We start from the raw sequence: 24,767 nt of genomic DNA, 5'->3' as shown, positions 1-24,767 counted from the left end.
TGTGAGTACAATAGAACAACACATTCTCAACTCTCAAGAATACAATAACACATCCATCACAAATTCATAACAGAAGTGTTAGGCATGGCTTATGCTTCATTTTGGTCCTGGGCATGTCCTCTGCAATTTGGGCTTGGGCCCATGAATAGGTGTTGTGGCCTAAGTTGAAGAACTCCTTCAAATGGCCTTGTTTGATATTCCTTCCTTGATGTAGATGTGCTAAACTTTGTTGTAGGTCAAGATCCGGCATCAATCCGGTAAAAAATGAGGTTTAAGATGGTCTCAGTGAGTTGGGAGGCCAATGCAGTGAGAGAAAGCGAGACAGGTCGAGATCTCAGTCGAAAAATGGGATTTAAAGCATATGGGTGGACCGAGATCTTAGTTGAACCAAGAACTTGGTTGAGTTTTGGGATTTTGGAGTTCTCATAAGAGATCTCGTTCCATGCTAAGAATTTGCCTATCCATTGGAAATTCGCGGAAAGGAAATTCTCTTTTAAAGATGACATTTGCAACTTCAATAGCTGAGGAGCTGGTGAGAGGGAGGGGTTTTGTAGGGAGTCTTTGTATAAGGATTACATATCCGATGGTTAAGTCTCCTATGCATTCTTTGGTTGTTATATACCACGCAGTGTATTCTTTGACCTGCTCTCCTCTAGTTGGCAATTTTATTTTTTTGGTTCTCTTTCACCTTGGAGGAAGTGGTGGAGTCAGGAGAAGGAGAGACAAGGGTTAGGAGGAGAGTATCATTTATTTGAATATATTTTGGCAATCACATAGTTTATATATGGATTCTCTGTTTGACAAGGAACTCCGTTTTCCTTTTAGTGTGCACTGCCTTATCTTAAAATCCTACTTTGCATGAATGTACTTGATAGGCCCCTCATATCTCGTGTGTATTCTTGCAAGCACAAGAAGAAAGCTAGATTTGGCAAATAGCAGCTAGGGAAAGCAATCGGATATGGTCCTGAGAAGGAGGTTGCTGAATAGAGAAAGCAAGCAGATCTGGTCCTGAGAAGGAGGTTGCCAAATAGAGAATGATTTGCAAAATATTTACTACTGAATAAGAGGGATTTGGATATTGCAAAATATTTACTACTGAATAAGAGAGATTTGGGGACAGACAGAATACTGCAGAATATTTACTACTGAATGAGAGAGATTAGGGTTGATTAGGGTTATAAATAGGGGTAAGATGTGAGTAGTAAAAAAATGATTATTTTTATGTGAGTGTTTTGGGCAGCTTTAGGCTGAGGGGCAGCAATGTGCTGTGGGGGTAACCTGCACCATTGTAATCGTTTATTATTGTTCTTCGTTATTCTATCAATTAAATAATATCAGTTTTGCATCGATTTGTGGGTTCTTATCAATACTACTCATTGGCTAAGGCAAGCGAAAGAATGTATTCACTAGGGTAACTGCAAGTATTGCTTAGAGCTGACAAAATTGTTAGCTTTCAATGCACAATCCAAAATGAAATATTCATTTAAGAAAAAAAATATTTGGCTATGGGAAATGAAGGATGTTAGCTAACGTTTAGCTTGCGACTAGGGATATCAAATCTCTCACTTAGGTTATACATAGGTATCCATTGAGTTTCCGTGATCTTTCTTTTTGAGTAAAATGCAAAAAAATCACAATGCCCAAGGGAGTACTTGAAGTGCTTGACTTATAGTCCAACTGGTTGATTAGTGATAAGAAAAATCTTTCAGACTTCATAACAATGCAGTAGCAAATGCTATTGCATGAAAGACTGTACACAACAGTATGGAAGACTCTGGCTGCAGGGTCTCAAGACAGTCACTCTCCGACATGGACATAAGCAAGTAATGGAAGACCAGGAGGTTGTTAGCCCTGTTGTGGCTTAGTCTCATTACTGTTGAACATGCTTGAAAAAATATCGTTCATGAATGCAAGGGTCATCACAGAGTTAAAAACTTCAAAGCTCTATATTCCATTAGTGCAAATCAAAACATGAAGAAAAAACCAAACCCGCACTGTTTGTGTGAACAGTGCCACAAGGTTGTCTTGTCATCGTGAAGAGCCTGCAACATGGGAGGAGATGAAAGCATTGTTGAAGGAGAAATATTCATCCTCTACCTTCAGCAAAGGTTCTATGATCAGCCCAACACTATTCCCAAGGCTCCTTGACCATTGAAGTTTCAAAATTGGAAGAGCAACAAGCAAAGAAACTACAAATCAGTGAACCAGAACTTAAAACTGAGGTTGATGTTGAACAAGCTCCAGTAACTTATGTTGCCAAATAGGAGCTAGTCCTTGATGTTCCGAACACTGAGGGTTTGTATCAAAGTTCGAAATGTCGAGCTGTGTCGCCGTGTCGGTCCTTGGCAACACGGCGACATGGCCGACATTTCATCGAACGCCTTTTTCGATGAAAAATCGAACCCCTGTTTCGATGGGTTTTTTTGGTCATTTTGACCTGAAATTTGATGTGTAGCCTAATTTGAGGCCAATAAACACATTGGTAGTGTTATTTTGATCTAAAACATTACCTAAACTAATGTTCTTAATCGACCCATGTCCTACTATACGTGGACGAAAGCCCCGAAACTAAAAACCTAAAAACTCATAAAACCAAATCATATAAAGTCTACAATTCATTGTACAAATACTGTAATACATAAAGTCATCCAACCATATAAAATCTGAAACTCTCAGTACCAAGTATTGTGCCTAGGTGGATCGAACTCCTCTGACTCGACTGTCTCCAGTGATGCCCCCCCAACAAATTCACATACTCATCCCATCTCATACGATATTGAAAATGGTCTAAGTAATCATTAACTGCAGTTCTATAGCGGTCATCTTCCGCTGCCATGAGAACTCCAATTTGAGGGAAGTGAGAATAGGGCCAAGGAATGTTTCGCATGCCATCAGATGCCCTTGTTGGTACGAATGACTCTGATTGTGAAGGAGGGAGAGGGACACCATAGCTCCCATGATACGAAGAACTAGAGGGGTTACTAATTCCCATATCATACTGTCCATGTGAAGGAGGGAGAGGGACACCATAATTACCCGTAGGCCAATAACCTGCTGTGGAGCCTACAGACTCATCCAAGCTCATGGACCCCATTGACGCAATCGCCGCATCCCAAGGATTAACATAGTCATGGCCAGCTCCCCTCTGATGGTGGCTCGGCCTCGTATCAGGATATTGACGACCACGCTGATAATCACCACCATGATCATAATCCTGAGTGGCATGATCAAAATGACTCTCCCCAGTGTATCTGGGTGGGGGCTGCTGTGTCTCTGGTAGTGGAACATGTATACGCTCTCCAATGCCTCCACCACCACCACCACCACTACCACCACCACTACCACTACCACCACCACCACCATCATCATCTCCACCAGTCTAACTAGGCGAGAGTGTGTCATCGGGATTGTCGTCCTGCGGCTCCTCCGTGCTCTGGTGCCATCATCCAATCCTCATCAGCAGTGGGCAGCTGCCTCTCGCATGTGCTCGACCCTCTTCGGTGGCCATATACCCACCCACATTAACCCCTGCAACTTGAGCTAGTTCTGGGTCAGGCCTCCCTCCAGGTTGGTCCAATACCGGCTCACCCCTGTCCAACATCCACTGAGTGAGGGGATCTTGGTCATCTTCGGCAACATCAAATATATCATCGAGATTGATGTATTGCCTTTCATTCCGAGCTCGCTCCCCGGCATATTGCAGCTTCAACCTCATATTATAGTGAATAAATACGAGGTCATTTAGACGCCGGCTTCCCAACCGGTTCCTCCTCCGGGGAGTGGATCATGCTGAATGTACTCCAATTCCTCTCACATCCAGAGGCAGAGCAAGTCTGAGACAAGATCCTGATTGCCAATCTTCGCAAGTTTGATGCACTATTGCCATAGAGATACCACCATTCAGCTGCATTATCACAAAAACATTAAGTTAGAAACTCAAAAGTCAAAAGACTCAAAACATTTATGCATCTAAGCCTTAAGGATCTAACTATATAAGTATCTAACCTGGATCCATGGTTTCTCCGCCCGCATGAACACCACCAACTCCACTAAAAGACCCAAATGCATCTCTAAACAATTTGATCTGCAATAATACAATCATTAGTATTGATTGGTTATCTAAATTATTTAAACAATTAATACAACTCACTAATCGTTTGAAATTCCCAATATCTCACCTCATTGTGGCAAAATGATTGGAGCATCTCATCCGGCTCCAACTCCGTTATCACCTCGTAGTAGGCATCCAATAGGTTTGTGTCCAACCCTAAATGTTGACTATATTGATACTTAGGGTTTAGAAAATATGCTGCATAATTAAAAAAGCTTAAATTAGTACCAACTACCAAAGTACCAATACCTACAATGCTACAAGCCCACAAGTCTACAAGACTCAAGTCTACAACTACAAATCAACAACCCGTAATATTTACTTAACCGGCCCTATGAAGAGGATGCATCGGATGAGCTGTCCATCGTGCATCGACAATATCTAAGAAAGCCCGATGTCCTCTAGGGTTTGTCGCCTTTATAGCATCCTTCATACGCTCAAGGGATGCATACAAGTGGGGCATAGTGGGTCCCCTCAAGGAAGAGTCCACCATACGCAAGACCTTTACTATAGGATCTATGGTCTGCAACACTACAGTAACACATCTCTAGAAATCATCAAATGATATTGTGTACTGTGCGGCGCGCCCATTGGTCGTGCTGAATTATCACAAACTCATTAAGTCAATAGACAATAAATATCATACAAGATAATCATAAACTCATAATATAAATATAATAATTTATAAGATGAAATAGTAGATAGTTATCTTACTTGGATCCACCCAATCAATCAACCACTCCTGCGATGCAAACATGGATCCGAGGCCCGACTTCTTATCTTGCATGTTGTTCAAGGCGACGAAATTTGTCGCAAATCTTGTCGGACCAGGTCGCACCAACTCACCTCCACATGATCTCCACATCATTGCCAAAGCAACGTTATGATTGTAGATGAATTTGGTTACCTGTCTTGCACTCTCAACGGTGTTGTGGACAATGCTGATTTTTCCAATGTCCTTCAAAGATTAGGTCAATTGAATGTGCAAGACAAGGTGTCCACATAAGGTTATAATCAGGTGAAGCCATCAACACTTCACCGGCCTTCTTATAGTTGGAGCCATTGTCGGTGACAATTTGCACCACATTTTTCCTACCAACCTGGTCGATCACATCCTCGCAGGAGACCCATGATATATCTGTGGTCTTTCATATGACCAGGAGCATCCACTCGATTTCAAGAAGACAGCTTCTCCAATCACAAGATACCATGAAGTTGATGATGGACTTTCTCGTCGGGCCGGTCCATCCATCGACATGATGGTGCATCCATAAGTATCCCAAAAGGGTTTCATACTATCAATATACTCCTGCAGCTCTTGCTTCTCCTCTTGAAGGAGGGTGGTCATCAACTCTGTAGGGTTGGGACCATTATATCCGTGGCCTGCCGCTGCAATAGTATCAATCATATTCCTATAGTATGGACCCCGTGATGTGTTTGCGGGGATGTGATTGTAATAAATCCACTTTGACATTGCTTTCTTTACCTTCTTTGCCATACCTTTCCATGCACCGGATATCTTGGGCTGCTTGGCCCCTTTTCTCCCCGAATGTATCGGGATCCCGCTCCATGGTCGGGTCCGGACGGCGTGGATAATCGATGGTTGCCGTGGTAGTGGCACCGAACGGTCCGAACCTCGATGTATGAGGGGCCCGCCGACTCGTGATCCGCCAAACATGCCAAATACACCACCCCTCCCCCCGTAATCGGAAGGTCTAGCCCCCGTAGGCCTAGATGGACCAGCTCCCGTAGCTCTAGCTCCGGCCATATCCCGCTCCCCGATGGTGCAATCGTCCGCTCTCTGCCATGGCCCGCCGCATATCCCTCTCCTCCCCGATCTCTCGTCCACATCAACAGGATCAACATCCCTATCATCATCTCGAATCATCCACATATGATGACGGTCCCCCGCACCGCATCATCTAGTGCTCGTTGACTTTCCTCCGATCATCTTTCTTCTTCCCCTTTTGTTTTTGTAAATCCCCGAGTAACTTGATTACATCCGGATGGGCCTCTGTGCATTTAGTCACATCCTTTGAACTCCCAATGATGTGACCCTTGAACCTACTAATGCCACCCGAGTATATTCTTTTGTGACAAAAATTACACTCGCTTTATTTTTGTCTCCATCAATAGCCGTACAATATTGCCATGTTGGGTCGGTCCTCCTCCCTACTGCTGATCTCTCAGGTTGTCCCTGACCCTGTCCCTGACCCTATCCCTGTCCCTGTCCCCGTCCACCCTGGGAAGACCCAGTTCCCCTCTAACTCCCACCAGCAGACATGATGATCGTTGCATTCAAATAACATTAACAAATAACAACATCATTATAATTGTTTATACACATATAAACAATCATATATGAAATTATGAATATTGCATGTATGATATAATTATAAAAATAGGTTGCCCATATCAAAACCGGCGATGAAGCCACATGGGCAACACAACCAACAGTTGAAAAATACTTATATAATTATTCCATAATTTTCAAAACATTTCCCCCCATTTTCCCCTATTTTTTGCATTTTTCATAATTATTGATATTTTTATTAATATCAATATATTTTTTGAAAAATAAAATAACTTATTTTTGGGTCAAAAAATATTTCGACTCCGTGAGTCCGTAGATCGGCTCACGGAGTTCCACATATGTTTTTTCTATCATCATACAACCACTGTATCACTTAAAAAGTAATCATACAAGATAATCAAAATATCATTTTTTACCCACAAAAATAAAAAAATAAAATACTTTGCGGAAAAAAATTCCGACTCCGTGAAATCGTAGATCGGCACATGGTATTCAACATATATTAATTTCAAAATCATCCAACATCATATAGCATGCATTTTGTGAAAAATTACTTGGATAAGAATGGTTACCTGTTTGACGAAAAAACTCCCAGATCTGTGCGAAACGGCTACTGATCGACAGAAACAACGTGATATCCGGCAACAAGGAAGCAAGATGTACCCGTAGATGTCGAAGATCGGACGAAAATATAGTGAAAAGTGCAAAAAATGAGAGAGAGAAGCTCTGGAGAAGAGAGAGAAAGAGAGAGAAATTAACAAAAAATCGAACGAAATTCCCCCTTTTATCGCCAGAAGTCGGCGATTTATCGACCGACTTCTCGCAATGTCGATGTCGCTGGGGGGTGTCGTGTCGCCCCCCAGCGACATGGCGACATATCGCCCTGTGTCGGCGATATGTGGCCGACATTTTGAACCGTGGTTTGTATCAAAGATTTCGAAGCATGCAAAGTTGAGGCAGTGGATGAAGTGGAATTTGGCACTTCAGCTGATGAGGTATTTGAAGAAACCATTGAGTGTCAATGAATGAAAATGAAGAACTTAAAAAGGCTCGTTAGAAATAAAGAAGGTTTAAGCGATAACTGAACTGATTGAGAACTAGGAAGACGAACAACAAAAGCTACATGTTGCATCTTTGAAGAGGTTGAAACTCATTACTATAGAATACCCATGGAACATGATTGACGATATCAAAGTTTACCACATAGAGTTTGTGATCCCACCAGAATATTTTGCTTAGCAAGCTCCTTGATTCAAAGAGTACATTGCAACCATCCGTAATCTGGTAGTGTTATTTTTGGGCTGTAACAGGCGTGCACCACACCAAACTCATCCCTAAATTTTATGAAACTTGGGGATGAGTTCTTTTACGTGGAGGAGAGTTGATGTAGATCAGAACAGGAAGAAGAGAAAACCAGATCAGTGAGATAGCTGTCGTGAGAAGCCCAAGACAGAGATTGTCTAGCAGCTAGCCTATACTTCTGTGTTCTTCCCTCTTCTTCTACATTTCCTTCTTTTGCTTCCTAATCTATTGGTGTGTTTGGTGTTCAGCTGCACCTCTGAGAGGGGACCAGTAACTTTATATGATTCACCAGTTATATTGGTTGTTCATCTCTGTTCGGTAGGCCGTGGACAATAGACAAACACTTTTCTAACTCAAACCACGTAGTTTCTTGTGTTTGTCCATTTAGGTGTTTTTTTTTTTTTTTTGTCATTTTCTTGGGTTTTTAGATTTTGTTTATGTTATGCCAATAAGGATTGTTAGGAACCCAATAACAGCAATGACAATTGTTCACTAAACTTCGATTAAGGGGGATTATAGTTCAGTCCAGAACAGAGTATTACAGTAAATAGAAGTCTAAGTGTCACAGAAACCAAGTAACACTGCCCTGCAAGTATCCTTGCCTCCCAAACCAAATACAATTCACACATATCCTCACTCCCTCTTTACCACAGGCAAATACATCACAAACAACTAACTCTCTAGCTGACTAACATTTCGACCTTGCAACTGACAGCAAAACTAATTCCCCACATTGGCTGGCCCACTGCTCCTGTGTTGATTCTTCCTGGTGTAGACTCGAGCCAGGGGCCTAACAAGGATCAATCCTAATATTATTCTTCAAGGATTTTTCGAGTCAAATTTGATGTAGCTTTTAGCTTCTTGATCTTTCAAGTCACATAGGGCTGTTCCCTGTATGGGGAATGTATCTTCAAATCAAATGAACATGCCTTGTCCTAAGTTCACCATCAAAAACTTGGGCATTATCATTTTCCTATCACATTAGCAGACATGTTACTACACCCAAGCATGCATTACACAAGGTTTGCATGTCCAAACATACATTACACAGCTAGACCAGAGTGCTTTCCCCATTCCCCAGTTTATGACACCCCAAGGAATAAGACTATTGTTGTCTCATGGGGTTTAGGTTCTTCCTTTATGCTGGCTAGTAGGCTGTGACCGGCCCCCACCCCACCCAAAAAAAATCTTGTTGCGCTATCTTTTCTTGTGCATTCTCTCTCCCCTTTTGGGGCTTTGGTTAATGATATTATTCATTCATCCATATATATTATTTAGAGCAAATTGCATTGGCCCCCCAAAATGGAGGCCTTAAAGCACTGACACCCCCACTTTATGTTTAAAAAGCATAGAGACCCCAAAATTGGATTTTTATTGAATATATTTGTCAAATTTATCACTGAAAACAATTGAATTGCTGTTTATTTTCAAATAGATCCCTAAAACAAATAGTGTATGAAAGGTTTTCAGTGATAAATTGGACAAATATATCCAATGAAGATTCAATTTTGGGACCTTAGACGTCTTTATCCCTACAAACTGTTCTTAATTAAAAATGTAGAATTCTCATCCTTGTACTACTTAGTCATATTTCCTAAACTGGAGAGGTGTGTGATTATTGCCAGAGACAAAGAGGATGGAACCTTTTGGCTTGGTTCGACAAGGCATATGGAGATATCTTTTAGAGAGGGCAATCTTGACCCTTAGCAACGTGGTTGATACCACATTTTTTCTTTTGTTACATTGATTTCAGTATCTTGAGATTATTTACTGTAAGGGTAGTGATGTGAACCAGAATTTTCCCTTGGCCACAAAACACACCCAAGGAGCCTCCCTAGGCTTGCCGAACCCCTATGGAGGGTATGTTGGGAATTTTGAGCCCTATTTAGTTGCTGGAATTTAATTTCAAAAATTCTGTTCTAATTTTAGAGTCCAATTTTGTTAAGAAGTATTAATTTGTTTTAGGATTTGAATGTCCTAAAGGATTTCTTTTCCAAGTGAAATTCCTTTAGATTAGAGTTTTAAGTTACTTAAATTTTTATTTCAGCATGGGTCAACTAGGTCCATTAGATTTTTTTTTTTATTTTAGTGGTTGTGATTAATGTGGTGGGATCATAATCTATAAAGGAATCCCACTGAGTTAAGCTCTTTTAGTAGGCTATAAATTAGCCTACTCGTTCTTTGTAAGTTAAGTCTGCTTGAATAAAATTTGAAGTCGTCGTGAGAAATGGGGTGGTGGTTCTCTTTGGGAGAGCCATGGCGGTTTTACAGCTCTTCAAAATTCAATTGCAGCAACCATCTCTGCCTCTCCCCCTTACTACCCTCACATCACAAGCCCTAGGAAACCCCCTCCCCTGCAGTTGCAGCCCCCTCCCTTCCATCCCCTGCAGTTACAGCAGTTCCCTACCCCTTCCCCACCTCCCCTAGACCCCTGCAGGCCCTCCCCTTCCCCTCCCCCTTGCTGCCGCATCACAGAAGCAGCATCCCAGCCCCTGCAACTCCCTTAGTCAGAGTATGTGCTGTGCAAATCCCTCCCCTAATCCTTCCCAGTGTCTTGGTTAGCTTAGGATCCTATTTCTTTGTAGAATACCCTAGTCTTTAGGGCTGTCCTACATCAGTGTGATTTTCATGCTTAATGGTCAGGTATGACCCTTGAACTTGTGTGGATTTTATCCAGTTCTCATAGAGCTAATATTTCTGGATCAACATATTCAATTCCAAAGCAAAATCTGGCATCATGTTCAGCTCCACTTCTACATGTCCTGGACCTCCTGGTTCTATAACATTGTTAGAGCCTATTAGCCTGTAAATAAATAAACACCAGCTACTGCATTTTCGAGTGTTTTGGTAACTTTGACCAACTTCTTCTGAATGACATGATTTCACTTTATTTTGTTTCAGCTTCTCCCCCTCCCTCCCTTAAAATAAAAAAGGGGAGGATACCTACTAAATGAATTTATTTTACATAGAAACCGTATTCGTTGTATAATCTCGAACTTTTTGCTACTAACTTTGCTTTTACGTTTTTAGAGAATACTTTTACCTGAAGCTTAATGACCAATGGTATATCATTTCTCTTAACTTTTGTTGCAATATGTTCCTAACTTTTTCAAAATTTATCAGATGTTATCCTCATTACATGTGGAGAAGCTGGTTATCCCAGCAATTCCTGAGTTGCTGGATACCTGGATGACATCATTTTCCTTCAAACATTTGGAGCCATCCCATAGAGAGGAGATTAGGAATTTGGATATGATGATTTTTGCAGAGACAACATTATTGCAGAAGTCCTTGTGCTGCACGGAGACACATGCAGCTAGTGGTAATTATTAGAAATTCTGTGTGTACTACTACAATGAATCATGGCATGGCTGAATTGATGTTCAGGTTTGGTGAAGGTTGACTTTCTTCATTACTGTGGTCTTTGTTTAGATAAAAAGCAGGATGTCATTGCTGGTGATCTCCAAGTAGTTGACTGAACAGAACTCACTATCTACAGCATGTTATTGGCAAGCACAGTGTGGATGATCAAATAGTTTTGTACCATTATGAACCTGACAATTCAGGACCTGAGCTAAATGCTATTACTAGACGATCATATGGTCCTGTTTTAATTGATTGTGCGCTTGTGTACAGTCAGGGGCTTCCAATTGATCAATTATTCAAAGTTTTTGCCAGAAGCACGTCTCGAAACGCAAGGTTCGTGCCACAGAATATTGTAACAGAGACAATCAAATCACATTAGTTCATTATCTTTCAGCTGGGACTACTTTTACTCTATCAAATGTGCTTATGTACATGTCTCAAGATGGTTTCCAAGTGCTAATGAATATGTACCCTCTGTTGATATCCATCTTGACATGAGAAGCTGAAAATCCTGTTACCAGCTCTCTTTCTGATTCCCCATATGCTTTTTGTTTCTTTCCTCCTGTATATTGAGAATTTTGCTTATTGAAATGCTCTTTTTCTTCAGCCTTTTCTTATGTGTGGGTGCACCGTGTAAATGAAGCAACCGCAACTTTGAAGTTGGGAGGTTTTAAATTACATGAGCTTTCTTCTTTCAAATTTCAGGCTAAGTGATATTTAGATTCAAGCCAGTATGCGTGTGTATAAATTGTACCAGGGGAGGCAGATCAAAAAATTGCATCTTATGTCAAAAATAAAAAATGGATGGGTAATTTTGACTAGAAAAAGTTATGGAATAAAAAATAAATCTGGTATGTTAAAATGAAAAAATGATAAAAATTGAGAATGGATCATTAAAGATTGGGTGTGAGGAAAAAACAAAACGCCTGTAATTTTCATTTAGATTTCAAGTGGCTAGAAAAATAATGAATAGAATGAGTTCTTATGGACCAAAAAATCTACTATAGATTTTTAGGGTTATTTTATTATTTTAAACAGAAATATGGTTTAAAATGGATACCAAATATATCAGAAAAAATAAAAAATATTAAAAAATGAGAATCGACATGAAAAAAAGCCTTATATTGAGCCTTTTTTTTTCACTCACAAAATGTTTGTACATTCCTAGCACATTGATTTAGGTTCTTTCAAACTTTAATCACAAGTGAAGTACATCATAATGAAATGATCCTCCATATTATAGTTCTGTTATTTATTCCCAAATTAAAAAATATAGAGCAAATTGCACCGGCACTCTAAAATAGAGGCCTTATAGCATTGACACCCCACTTTATCTTTAAAAAACATAGATATCCCAATTTGTATTTTCATTGGCAAGTTTATCACTGAAAACTGTTAAATCAATGCTTATTTTCTTTCAATTTAGAAAAATCCCTACAATTAATAGTGACTTAACAATTTTCAGTGTCAAATTGGACTAAATTATCCAATGAAAATTCAATTTTGGGGTCTTTGTGCTTTTTAAACATAAAGTGGGGTGCCAGTGCTTTAAAGCCTCCATTTTGGGATGCTAATGCAATTTACTCATATATATACAGCCCTGCCCATCTCTCACCTATATCTAGTAGTTTGGTCCAATGCGCTTAAGCCCTTTGAAGCTTAGCTTGAGCCAATGGGACCTGGATAAACAAGGTCATGGAGCCAAAACCCTAAGGGTGTCAATACGGTACCGAAACCGTTTAACCATACCGTACCATACCTTTTAAAACCACACCGTACCATACCGATTCAAATTCGGTACGGTATATACCGAATACCGTTTTTTGGAATATGGTACGGTACGGTTATGGTTTCAGACAGTATACCGTTGGTACATACTGTATCGAATTACCGAATACCGTTTTTAAGGTTAGTTTTGTAATTTTAGTTTAACCTTTAAACCCTAATAGGTGAATAACCAAGGTGCTAAAGGACTATAGTTGTAATAGATGGTTCTTCCATTTCTGTAGATCTTAACCAGTTAGTCTCTAAACAACTTGTGCTAATTTGGGATTGTATTTCTATTATTTGTTTCCCTACCAAACAGGTTATCTACTTGCCTAATAACCATTAACCTCCTACCAACAAGAGCCAAGAAAGCATAGCATTTCATTTGTATTTGCAATTTTCCAAGCATTTTAAGTATGAAATTTACATGGGTGTTTCGTTATATTGGAAGCTTAAAAAATGTTGTCTTGTATAGGAGAGAACAGACAAACATGTAGGCAAGTTTGAATTCTAGAATAACTAATGTTGTCTCCATTTTTTTTTTGTCTCATCCATGTCCTTCAGGCTATCTTAAGAGCTGCTAATGGTTTATCATGTATTTTTTATCACCACCCGTCAAGCTGTCATGTACATAATTTTCTTCTAACATGGAGTATTCTTGTCAATTGGCATATGCATTGGATTTTCAATGTATTCATCAGTGATATTTTAAGTATGCTGGAAAAAATCTTGTACTCTATAGTTTTTATTCTCAAATTTATTATGTTTTTGAATTTTCTTTTCAGTATGTCCTGGGGTATTTTGCAAGACTAAATGGTATAATAGGGAAGATATGCAGGACGTACAATACTTAGAGATGGAAAAGGAATACAATGGAAAGCAAAATTGAACCATAAGAAGAGTGATGGTCAGGTCTACATATTCAGTGAGTGGACTCAGATATGTGCATCAAATGGCTTGAAGGTAGGTGATACATGCACTTTTGAGCTCACTTGCAAAGGAAAGCAGAAGGTCATGGAGTTCTCTTTGCATTAAATACAGCCATAGAGCAGGAAAATGCATGTAAGAGAATGCATTGACATTCGTGAGTGTTATATGATAAGATTGGACATAGAATGGTGGTTGTATTAATTCAATGACAATTCAACCTCATGCTACTGGGTTGAGATATTTGAATTTTAAGTAATTTGCTGTCAGTTTTCTGTTAAGGTTTGATTTTCCTCACTTGTTCCCATACAATACCATAACAAAACCGTACCGTATAACGAACCGTGCCATTTTTCCATACCGATTTTATACCGGTTTCATACCGTATTGTATAAATATGGTACGGTATGGTTATGGTTTGAGATTTTCAAATTCAATACCGTACCGAATTACCGTTACTGTACTAAATTAACACCCTTACAAAACCCTTTGCACAAGCAGCTTAAGGGGACGAGGAATAATTTTCCTTCCTAATTTTATCCCAATAATTTTTATTTATTTATTTATTTTTGGGTTTACTGTGAGACTGATTTATATATATGTCAACAATGAATTAGGGCAGAAATGCGGGTCAATCAATGATGGATTGGGTTGAGCACAGAAGGTCTGGGCTGGGGCTTGGGCTGCGAAGTAAAGAGTACGGGCCTACCAGTAAGCACACTCTGGCCTTGAGACATCAAGCCCGGTTCAGTTCAGTACCTTGCTCGAACCTCCATGTGTGTCGAGCTCCTGAAAGGTCTCAGGGTTCCGATCTGCGGCGGTTGAAGCCGAAGTTGGAACAGCAGGAGGAATCCGTTGAGGTCTAACGATTCCATCCACTGCAACTCCAACCATGGCCCGCACCCAGATTTCTTAGCATGAAACAAAGCCCTCTTTGTTGAAAATCAATGAAGCTCCCTTATCCTTCCCCCATCCAAAACCGTAATTTCTGGAGAAGAACAAGAAATCTGTGCTACGCTTCCAGCAGGAGATCCGCCGGAGATGAGGAGGAGGAAGAAGGGTTCATCAAAATTCTCACAAACATTGTAATGGGGAGGGATAGCTGGAAAATCTCTTTCAGTAGCAATTTCATTTCACAGAGGTTAATGCCTCGCCATGTCGAGAAAGTTTTGATGCAAACCATCGATGATGCGAAGTTAGCCTTGAGATTCTTCAATTTCCTTGGCCTGCACAAACATTTCCATCACTCCACGCTATCTTTTTGTATCGTGATTCATGCCTTGGTTCACTCTGATCTATACTGGCCTGCTTCTTCGGTTATGCAAACTCTTTTGCTTCGTCAACCGACTACTCTGGAAGTTTTCGAATCCTTGATTAGTGCATACGAACAATGCGGGTTTTCCTCAACTCTAGCGTTTGATATATTGCTTCAAGAGTTTGTCCAAAACAAAAGAATTCTGGATGCTGTTGCTGTCGTTAAGCTTATGAGGCAACACAGATTGGTGCCTGAAGTTAGAACTTTCGTTGCATTATTGAATGGGTTAGTTAGGATTAGGCGTTTTCATATCGTTCTGGGTATATTTGGAGAGATCCTAAGGTCCGGGGTTCGTCCGGATTTTTATGTTTACGCTGGCATGGTTCGTAGCTTTTGTGAATTGAAGGATTTTACTGGGGCTAAGAATGTGATTAGTCACATGGAATCCGAGGGGAGTGATTTGAGCACCTTGATCTATAATATCTTAATTCACGGTCTCTGCAAGACTAAGAAAGTACGGGACGCTGTTGAGGTGAAGAATTCGTTGAGGCACAAAGGATTGCAAGCTGACATTGTGACGTACTGTACCCTAATTCTTGGTCTCTGCAAGGTGGAAGAAATTGGGGTGGCTTCGGCAATGATGGATGAATTGCTTGAATCAGGACTTTTTCCCAGTGAAGCTGCTTGCTCCTGCTTGGTTGATGCGTTGAGGAGAAAGGGGAAACTTGCAGAGGCTTTTGCCCTGGTTGAGAAGCTAGGAAAGTTGGGTATAGTACCCAATTTGTTTGTTTACAATGCCCTGATCAACTCTTTATGCAAAGACGGGCAGGTGGATGAAGCAGAGTTACTCTTTACCAAGATGGGGGAGAATGGTCTGTTTCCCAATGATGTTACTTACTCGATCATGATTAACTCATTCTGCAAAAGAGAGAAACTGGATGCTGCACTCTGTCTGATTGATAGGATGGAAAAGGCAGGGATACGAGCAACTGTATATCCTTACAATTCTCTGATCAGTGAATACTGTAAGTTGGGAAATTTGAAAAAAGCAGGGTATGTTTTTGCTGAAATGATTAGCAAGGGATTGGCACCAACTGTTGTGACTTATACATCATTGATAAGTGGCCATTGCAGGGAAGGTTTTCTACATGAAGCTTTTAGGCTTTATAATGAAATGTCTGAGAGAGGAATCTCGGCAAATACCTATACATACACTGCACTTATTGGTGGTCTTTGCCAATCAAACTTGATAGTCAAAGCGGAAATGTTGTTCATGGAAATGTTGGAAAGGAATGTAACCCCTAGTGAAGTAACGTACAATGTCTTGATTGACGGGCACTGCAAGGATGGCAATACAGTAAGAGCCTTTGAACTTCTTGATGAGATGATTAGAAAGGGTCTGACGCCTGATACATACACCTATAGGCCCCTCATAAGTGGCCTTTGTTTGGCAGGCAGAGTGTCTGAAGCCAAGGAATTTGTCAATGATCTCCAAGGAGAAAATTCTAAACTTAATGCGATATGTTATAGTCCACTTTTTCAAGGATATTGTGAACAAGGAAAGATACAGGATGCCTTTGATGCTTGTAAACACATGGTGGAAGCAGGAATTGACATGGATCTAGTTTGCTATGGTGTGCTTATTCATGGTGTTCTAAAACAGCACGATATGTCAAAATTATCTGGGCTTCTTAGGGAAATCTACAGTCAAGGTTTGAGGCCTGATGAGGTAATTTATTCAAGCATTGTTGATGCATATTGCAAACAAGGAAACCTTACAAAGGCGTTTGAGCTTTGGGATAAGATGGCTTGTGAAGGTTGCCTTCCGAATGTTGTTACATACACAATCCTAATAAATGGATTGTGTAAAGCAGGATCTGTGGATAAAGCTGAGCTGCTTTGTAAGGAAATGCTAGCTAGGAACTTGATACCAAATCAAATCACTTATGGTTGTTTCCTTGACTGCCTCACAAAGGAGGGAGAAATGGGGAAAGCTATGCTGCTACATAAAGCATTAGTTGAGGGGTTTTTAGCTAACACCGTGACTTATAACATACTTATTCGAGGTTTCTGTAAATTAGGTAGAACTCAGGATGCTGCTCAACTCCTTAATGAAATGGTAGGAAACGGTATTTCTCCAGATTGTATTAGTTACTCAACAATTATTTATGAGTGCTGTAGAAGGGGTGATTTGCAGGAAGCCTTAGAGCTGTGGAATTCAATGCTAAATAAGGGGTTGAACCCAGATACTTTGGCATATAATTTTTTAATACATGGGTGCTGTGTTAATGGAGAATTAACTAGAGCTTTTGAATTACGTGATGATATGTTGAGAAGGCAAGTGAAACCAAATCGGGTGACATACAATGCCCTCATTCATGGAACCTGCTTGATGAGTTCTTTCTCAGTCATCAAACATCAGTGATGATTGGAAAGCCAGAAATAGGATTTCCATTTCAGATCAGGAAGCAGAAATGGATGGGATCTTTCCAAGCATAAAGTCGCTGAAGATTTTGGTTGTGGTGGTATGCCACTTGAACCTAGAGCTCTCCCTGAAACATATGCAGGCACAGCAGTTGATTGAACATCTATGGGTGAATCATATTGTGATAGGTAAGTAGTGATTTGTACAATGTTCACCATCATGTTACATTTGGCACTTAACAGTTACTTCAGCATCATGGCTAACCATTCTTTTTGGCTTTTGATGGTTAAGCAGTTACTGGCCACCATTATGTATTGTCACAGACTCCGTTGCTTCAGTATCAACCATCTTTATTGGCTTCTGATGGTAAGCACTGATTTTGTTCAGTCATTCCTCTGTATAATAATACGATTTTGGAGAAGAATACAAAGTTCCACTCTGAATGATGGTCAACATCAAGATGATATAGGCAAATAATTGAGTTGCTCAACGCCTGACATAACGACTCCTAACTGGCTGTATATTGTAAAATCAGTTACCTTGGTGCTATATAGATATATTGTGTGTGAAACCAATTAAGGGCTACATGCTATTTGATGAAGCCTCTGAAAGAGAGGGCTTCATGTCATTGCAGAGCCTTTGTTTTGTTGTAGGGTCTTTTCTCTATCTCCTGTCTCCACATTCTAAATTTTCTCAAACCTGCTCATCTCATCTACCTTATCTTCCTCCATCCATTCTTCTCCAAGATAGTGAGATCATGAAATATTTTGCAATAGCTTGTGTTTTGTGGATATTTATGTTTGTGCAATTCACAGGACCAAGGTGCACCACCAGCAGAGATGTGTGATGACTGTAAGCTGAAGTGTAGTTTCAAGATAAGATGAAAAGCTTTGGGAACTCACTGGAAGTTACAGGATTTCACATGAAAGTCATTCCTGCTATTGACTGCTAGTATATAGTCTATGACTCGATTTCATGACAGAAGAGAACTGCCAGAAGAATAGGATTGTCTTGATCACCTGGTAATTGTTATTTTTATGAACATCCAGTTAAATTGATCACCTGGTAATTGTTACTACTGTGAATATTTGGTTAACATTTTCTGGCTTCTCCTTCTTTGTCGTCATTGTCTTTTGATGGATAAAAAATGATCTATGCCAATTCCAGGAACAAAATCAAGAGAGAACTGGAGCTGTTCCTGCAAAGATGGCTTTGATGTTTTCAGAAGTTACAGCAGGCTAGGTATGCATAGTAGACTTCACAATGAAGGTTTCTCCATACCATCTGCTTTGCTCTAGTGAAATATTTATGGTTCATGAAGCTGTGGTTTTTTCCATTTCTGATATGGACCTTTTCAAGATCCAATGTACAACCCATGTCTTCTTCTAATATCTACAATAAGATCAATAATATTGAGTATCATAAAATAACAAGAATTGCCTCTTAGCAAAAATTGTTGGAGTAAGGCTGCATTGGAAAATTATCCCCCCCCCCCCCCGGGGGGGGGGGCTCTGCTTGTGTGGAAGTCTTTGGCACCATGTTCTCTTTATTAACTAACAAGAATAATGTGATAGTATCAAGTATATATTGTTCTTCATTATTTGTGGAACCTATAGAATATCATTGTAGCTTGATGCTACCAGACTCTGCTATGGTTGTTGAGGATAGACAACACCTTTAGCTTGCTTCTACTGCTTTAATATGGATGGGTCAGTGTGATATCTTTGTTTGAATTGTAGGAAAGCAAGCCAGCATGCCTCCCTGAATTCTGTGTTCTTTGGTTGACTCTGTTAAGCAGTTGCAGAAGTCATTTCCTCCATTAGTCTTTGCTTTGAATGCAGTTTGGTTCCTTTTGGATGCTTTAAACTTCATTTATCTTGGAAGAATTCCTCTATGGTCGGCTTTTTTTGTTTTTTTATTATTTTTGTTTCCAGTTTACAATATCTTATTGTAGCCATGGAAGCACTTGTGATGATTGGTGTGGTTCAAGATTTGGCCTTCTCTAGACCTTGGGGGGCTTCTGTCTGCCCTTTCTTTTCAATCTTATATTACAAATTTTACTTTTTTCTGTTGAATTCTCCTCTGCTTGTGTGGGTTGAACATTATTATTGAATCTCTTCTTGATAATGACTGTATCAGCAGCAGTTCTAAGAACAAACTATGCAGAGAAGAGAAGGGTAGATGGAGCAGCTGAGGGAGAGCCACAATTGATAGCAGTTCTCCCCCTCATGCATAGCATATGTTAAATAGATTCCTGTTCAGTTTAGGAAAGTTCCCAAAATTCATTAGATAGAAAATTAGAAACATATCTGAACTGCAACTGTTTCTATGCCTTCTTTCTTGGGTCTTCTTGGGATTTCTTGTCATTAAGGCACCGTTTGATTGCTGGATCTGAAGTGGGGTGGGAAAAAGTTTGTTCTTACAAACTTTTCCATGAAATCCCAAAGTGTGGCTTGTTTGGTTCACTGGGATGAAAAGGTTGACAAAAGCTTGTCTGTTGAGGTGGCATACTAATTTTTCCACCCCATCCCTTTTCAAAACTCCACAAAATAGGTGGGATTTTGTGGGAAAGTGTTGAAAATAACATAGTAGGACCCATGTTTCAAACTTTATCACAAAATCCTTTCCTTTCTTTTCCTATTCCCCCACCCCATTATATATGGGTCCCACATGTTTATTTTTTTGCCCATTTTTTTTTGCAAACAAACATTGCCTAATAGAAGGCTTTATTCAATTGTCTTTATTTCCTAGGAAAGGTTTTGAATTCAGTTTGTGCATCTTTAATAAATATTTTACGAAAAGTGGGGGTTGGGTTTTTAATTGGTTAGTATAATTTTTTAATTGATTAGTATAATCTGACTATAGTGTTGCAATATTAAGTTCAAAACTTTGTCAGATCACTATACTATAGTGGTGGTTGTTCTTTTTTATTTTTTATTTCTGTAACAATTGAAGCTAAGTTGGATTTTAGAGTATCTCATGAACTTGATTCAAAAGGAATGTACATTGTTGCTCATCTAGTTTTTTTGTTCTCTGATTTCTATTCATGTTGAGTTGTGGTTATTTATACCCACTTTGGTTCAGCTGGAATTAGTGAACATGATATGATTATCAGTTTTATTTGCAATGGCTATGGTTAGTATAATTTTCTCAAGAGGAGTAGATCCTAATTAGTCAATCCTGCCAAATGTATGGAACCGTAATTAGTCACCACTGTGTAGCTACTTTGACATGATCTTCATATATGCTACCAAAAGAACACATAAGACACTGCCAGCAGGTTTTCACATGCATGCTAATAGATGCTATACTGCACCCATCATCTAATTTTTCTTTCTCTTTCTTTCCCCTTTCCTGTTGGATTGAATCAAAGCCACCATCCCCATCATCCTATTCCGGACTCTTTGGAGTCAGTTCATTAACATTTATACTTACCCATGTATACACCAGACACGAGAAATTGACACTACTCATGTCTCTGGAGAGAAGCAGATCCATCAATTGGCTTCTTAAGCTTCCCACTGAAGTGCAGCTAGCTTCCTTAGCTAACCTTATATATATCCTTCTCTTTTCTGAGCTCTTTATCAAGAAAATGGCACATAAATAAAATTTCTTTTACCCCTAAAGAGAATCTAAGAATCCCAAAATGAATGAGAGAGAGAGTTGCAGTGTTGAAGTTATACATGGTTTTTCATAGAGTTCTCAAATTCTGTTGACTAATTTATTACATGGAATTTGGAGAACTTGCATTGCAAAGAGAGTAGAACAGTAGAAAAGTACTAGAAGAACAAGTGCCTTTTTAGATGTCAACATACCCATAGTAAAATACTGTAGGATGGGTACCTTGATTGCCGACAATTGATAAGAAAGCCGAAACTCTGAACTTCATTCCCTCTATGTGGTTATGGTATTCAAATCTACATTGTTTATGGTCTGACTGACCTAAAGCTTGCTGTTTTGTTTATCTGAACTAAAGCTTGCAGAAATGTATTGTTTTTAAATCAATATTGTTTATGGTCTGAGACTGAACTAAAAGCTTGCTGTTCTTTTTTGGAACCATAGAAAAATGTTGAGGTTGTGTTTGGTATGAATTCTCACAGCCTAGATGCATTACGTTTGGACTACATGGACAAAAATATGATGAGAATATGCTTCTTGTATTCCTCTTGATGTGCAGCACTGATTTTAAGTAGGAGAATTTAGGCAAAAAATCAAGGGTGTTGAGATGCAATGTGACCAATGCATGCCCTAAGGCTGTTGGAAATATTCCAAATGAACAATGAACCTCAGGGACGTGTGAGAAACACATTGTAGACAGTAGCAATGCTGCATATGGCAGTTGAGAAATATATCATGAAGACTTCCTTGCCTTTTAATGGTCAGGAAGGGTAATTAATCTATCTGATTATAGTCACCCAATCTATCTGTTTCTTTTGGAATCTGGTCATAAATTTGTATGATAATGAAATTCCTCTTGGGTATTTCATACGAGGCTTTATTGTTCAGAGTCCCTTAGCTACTTTCTAAGGTTATCTCTCCACGTATTTGGAGTCATCTTTCTGCCTCTTGTTTTGTGCAGATGTGAACTCCAAGAAGATCATTCATCGCTAGGTGATTGTGAAACTTGGAATATCATAAGAGAAGAGTTTACTGTCGTTCTTCTTCAAAGTAAGATAGTTGATCGAGAAAGCTCCACCCATAGGTGCCCTACTTGACTGGTCACCGGTAGCCTAAGAACCTTTCTTACTTATGAACAAACTTCTCGTAGGCTTTAATTCGTTTGGGGGAAAGTTCAAGTTTTCTTATGGTTATGATGGGCTTGCTTGAGTTTTGGATGGGAAACCGAGAAGCCAGATATGTCCAGCAGAATAGTGCTGGGAGTGTTGGTATTGCAAGTTTGCTTCGATTTGTCCAACAAAAGCAAGCACCAGTAGTATTCCAGGTCAGGACTTAGCCTGTTATCCTTTAAAACTTATATATCTGCAGCCACATGCATTGTATTTGGCAGATTTTTCATGCTCTATTTGATAATCCTTCTTTTTCTTTGTTTGGTACTAATTTATTGATTCCTTCACTGTTGTCCAAAGGATATTTGTTACTGTACTGATGCTTTTTCACTCCAACAAGTATAAATTTCCTCTATACTTAGCTCATGTATGATGTTACATGGCTGGACAGTAGATTTAGCTGAGCAGTTGTCCTATTGATTACTGTGAAGGGGAATGTTGAAATGTTGACAGTTGCAATCTCACAGCAGTTTGTTCATGTCTTTTACTAATGAAATGGCTAGAAGGCATGTTATGCTTGAAATACCTCTGTAGATTTGTTCTACAACTTACTTTTAAATTTAAATGTGTCTTAAAACTCTTTAAATTTAGCAGATTTTCTTAATAAATAATCTTGTTTAAGAATTTTGTACAATTTAAATTTCTCTTTACTTCAAGTATGTGGTCATCTTTGTAGTTAATTTAGATGATAATATTTTTTTTTGGTAATCATCCATACTTGTTCAAAATTAAATTCCACCCAGAATAGATTTCTGAGAACATGTTTCTCAAATATGTTTTTGTTCTTGAATATATTTAAAAAAACATTTTTGAAACATGTTTATCAAATGCTCAAAATTGTTCAAAAAACATTTTAAAAAACGATGCTTCTGATGTAGAAACCTTGTCAAATGCACCATAAAGCCCCTTTCTAAAAATGTGAAAGTTTAATCTTATTGTTGAATAATTGGGCCTTGGAGCTGTTTCTTGTTCAGCATATTAATGTCGAGAGCTGCCGTCTGTTGATATTGATGCCATTTTCCAAGTCATTCTTTGTCGGTTTCACTCCTATTTCAAGGAATTCAATAGTCTATTGATAACTAGTTCAAGTTAGACTTTTCAGTTGAGTTTTCGGAAGTTTGTTATAATAATTCTTGGCTTCTGAACATGTGCATTTCAAATGCCATTATTCGAATCTAGATCGCCTATCTAGATGGAGAAGAAAATTTTCAACCCACATGATTAGGTTTTTTATATATGTCATGTGCTCAATATCAAATCAAGATCTTCTTTTTTTAATAAATTAGCTAAAATAGTTGTTAACTTTTATTTTAGTTAATTTATTAAAAAAAATAGTATCTTGCTTTGAGATTAAAGATTAGACACGTGTGAAGAATCCACCCAAAGTTGTTGAAAATTTTCCTCCCAATGATTTGGATTCTATAATTGTTTTGTGTTTGGAAAGGCAATTGCGTAAGGCGCTAACTCTCGATAGAAAAAGGAGGCGGTAATTAGGTGTTCTATACCAATCGAACTTGGTTGATGCTCTCTTATTTTGGTTTTTACATTGTTTTCTCTATAGAATCAACTTATAAATTAGCCTATAAATAGTGAAGTTATTTTGGGGAAGTGCTCAAAAGTTCTCTTTAGGCCTCCACAACAAAATCATCACTTCCATCTTCTCATCTCCCTCGTTCTTCACCTTATTCTTTCTCAAACTTACATGGTATCAGAGTTGTAGGTTTTCCCTCTCCTTTCATTCGATCCTAAAATTACCTGTAGAAAAGAATCTAAAGAGAGGAAAAGAGATCGTACCTGGTTTGAGAGTCATATTCAAAAAGAATTAGGGGAAGCAACACCTTACGTTGCACTCTTGTTGATGTTTCAATTGAAGAATTGAAGTAACATCTCACGCTACAACTATATGGAATTTGTGGTTGAAGGTATGTTCTAAAGTTCGATCGTTGGTGAACTGGGGCAACTCTTGGCTAATATCGATAAAGGTTAGTACCCCTTTTGGGGTTTTTCTTTAGTGGACGAGTATCCGATTGTTGTTTGCCTTGGTGGTTGCAGGAGTTGTGTCGAATTTGTTTTCTTTTCTAGTGGAGAAATTTTGCGATTTGGAGAAGACGATTTGAAGAAGAAAGGGTTTTAAGGTTGGTTCATTTTTGGTTTAGCTGATTCACTTATTGGTTCTATTGGTTCACTTTGGTTTGATTGGTTTTGATTTAAATTGCTAGTTCAATCTGGTTCTCTTTGGTTTGATTGATTTTAAGTTAGTTTGCTGGTTCAATCTAGTTCTTTTATTGGGATTAATTATGATTCTGAGATTAATTCGATTCTAATTTATGGAACTAATCCGGATCTAATTTATGAGATTAATCTGATTTGGTTTTAATTGTGTTTGGATATGGGAGAAACTTCAAGTACAATACCATGATTGAAATTATTTCTTCATCCTCTTATCGGTTAACTAAGAAGAAAATGGAGGGTGTATCAAATTTCCACCAATGGAGGGCTATAGTTACTAATTA

The 24,767-nt window shown here is 39.0% G+C and overlaps 2 protein-coding genes across 2 annotated transcripts in view; both read left to right on the top strand.

The window, feature by feature from the left end:
- Positions 1-11,448, top strand: part of LOC149028077 (increased DNA methylation 1-like) — a 44,295-nt gene extending 32,847 nt beyond the window's left edge. Inside the window, exons 5-6 of the mRNA XM_089147687.1 lie at positions 10,851-11,049; positions 11,160-11,448. Of these exons, the coding sequence (XP_089003813.1) occupies positions 10,851-11,049; positions 11,160-11,206 (246 nt within the window). The 3' untranslated portion in view covers positions 11,207-11,448. The remainder of the gene's footprint in view (positions 1-10,850; positions 11,050-11,159) is intronic.
- A 3,103-nt stretch (positions 11,449-14,551) lies between these two features.
- Positions 14,552-23,124, top strand: LOC149028076 (Pentatricopeptide repeat (PPR) superfamily protein). The gene is made up of 5 exons (XM_089168368.1): positions 14,552-17,655; positions 17,762-17,833; positions 18,283-18,489; positions 18,635-18,709; positions 22,047-23,124. Exon 1 carries the CDS (start codon positions 14,735-14,737, stop codon positions 17,465-17,467), a length of 2,733 nt encoding a protein of 910 aa, XP_089024494.1. The 5' UTR covers positions 14,552-14,734; the 3' UTR covers positions 17,468-17,655; positions 17,762-17,833; positions 18,283-18,489; positions 18,635-18,709; positions 22,047-23,124.
- The last annotated feature ends 1,643 nt before the right edge of the window (positions 23,125-24,767 follow it).

Source organism: Hakea prostrata, chromosome 1 (genome assembly GCF_041222555.1).
Source record: "Hakea prostrata isolate BN-2017 chromosome 1, UWA_Hpros_2, whole genome shotgun sequence".
In the NCBI taxonomy this organism is placed as follows: domain Eukaryota; kingdom Viridiplantae; phylum Streptophyta; class Magnoliopsida; order Proteales; family Proteaceae; genus Hakea; species Hakea prostrata.
Note: the sequence above shows the minus strand (reverse complement) of the source record. Positions and strands in the feature narration are given on the sequence as shown.

Excerpts from the sequence above, each read along its gene's own strand:
- LOC149028076 (XM_089168368.1), top strand. The coding sequence starts at position 14,735 with ATGAAGCTCCCTTATCCTTCCCCCATCCAAAACCGTAATTTCTGGAGA.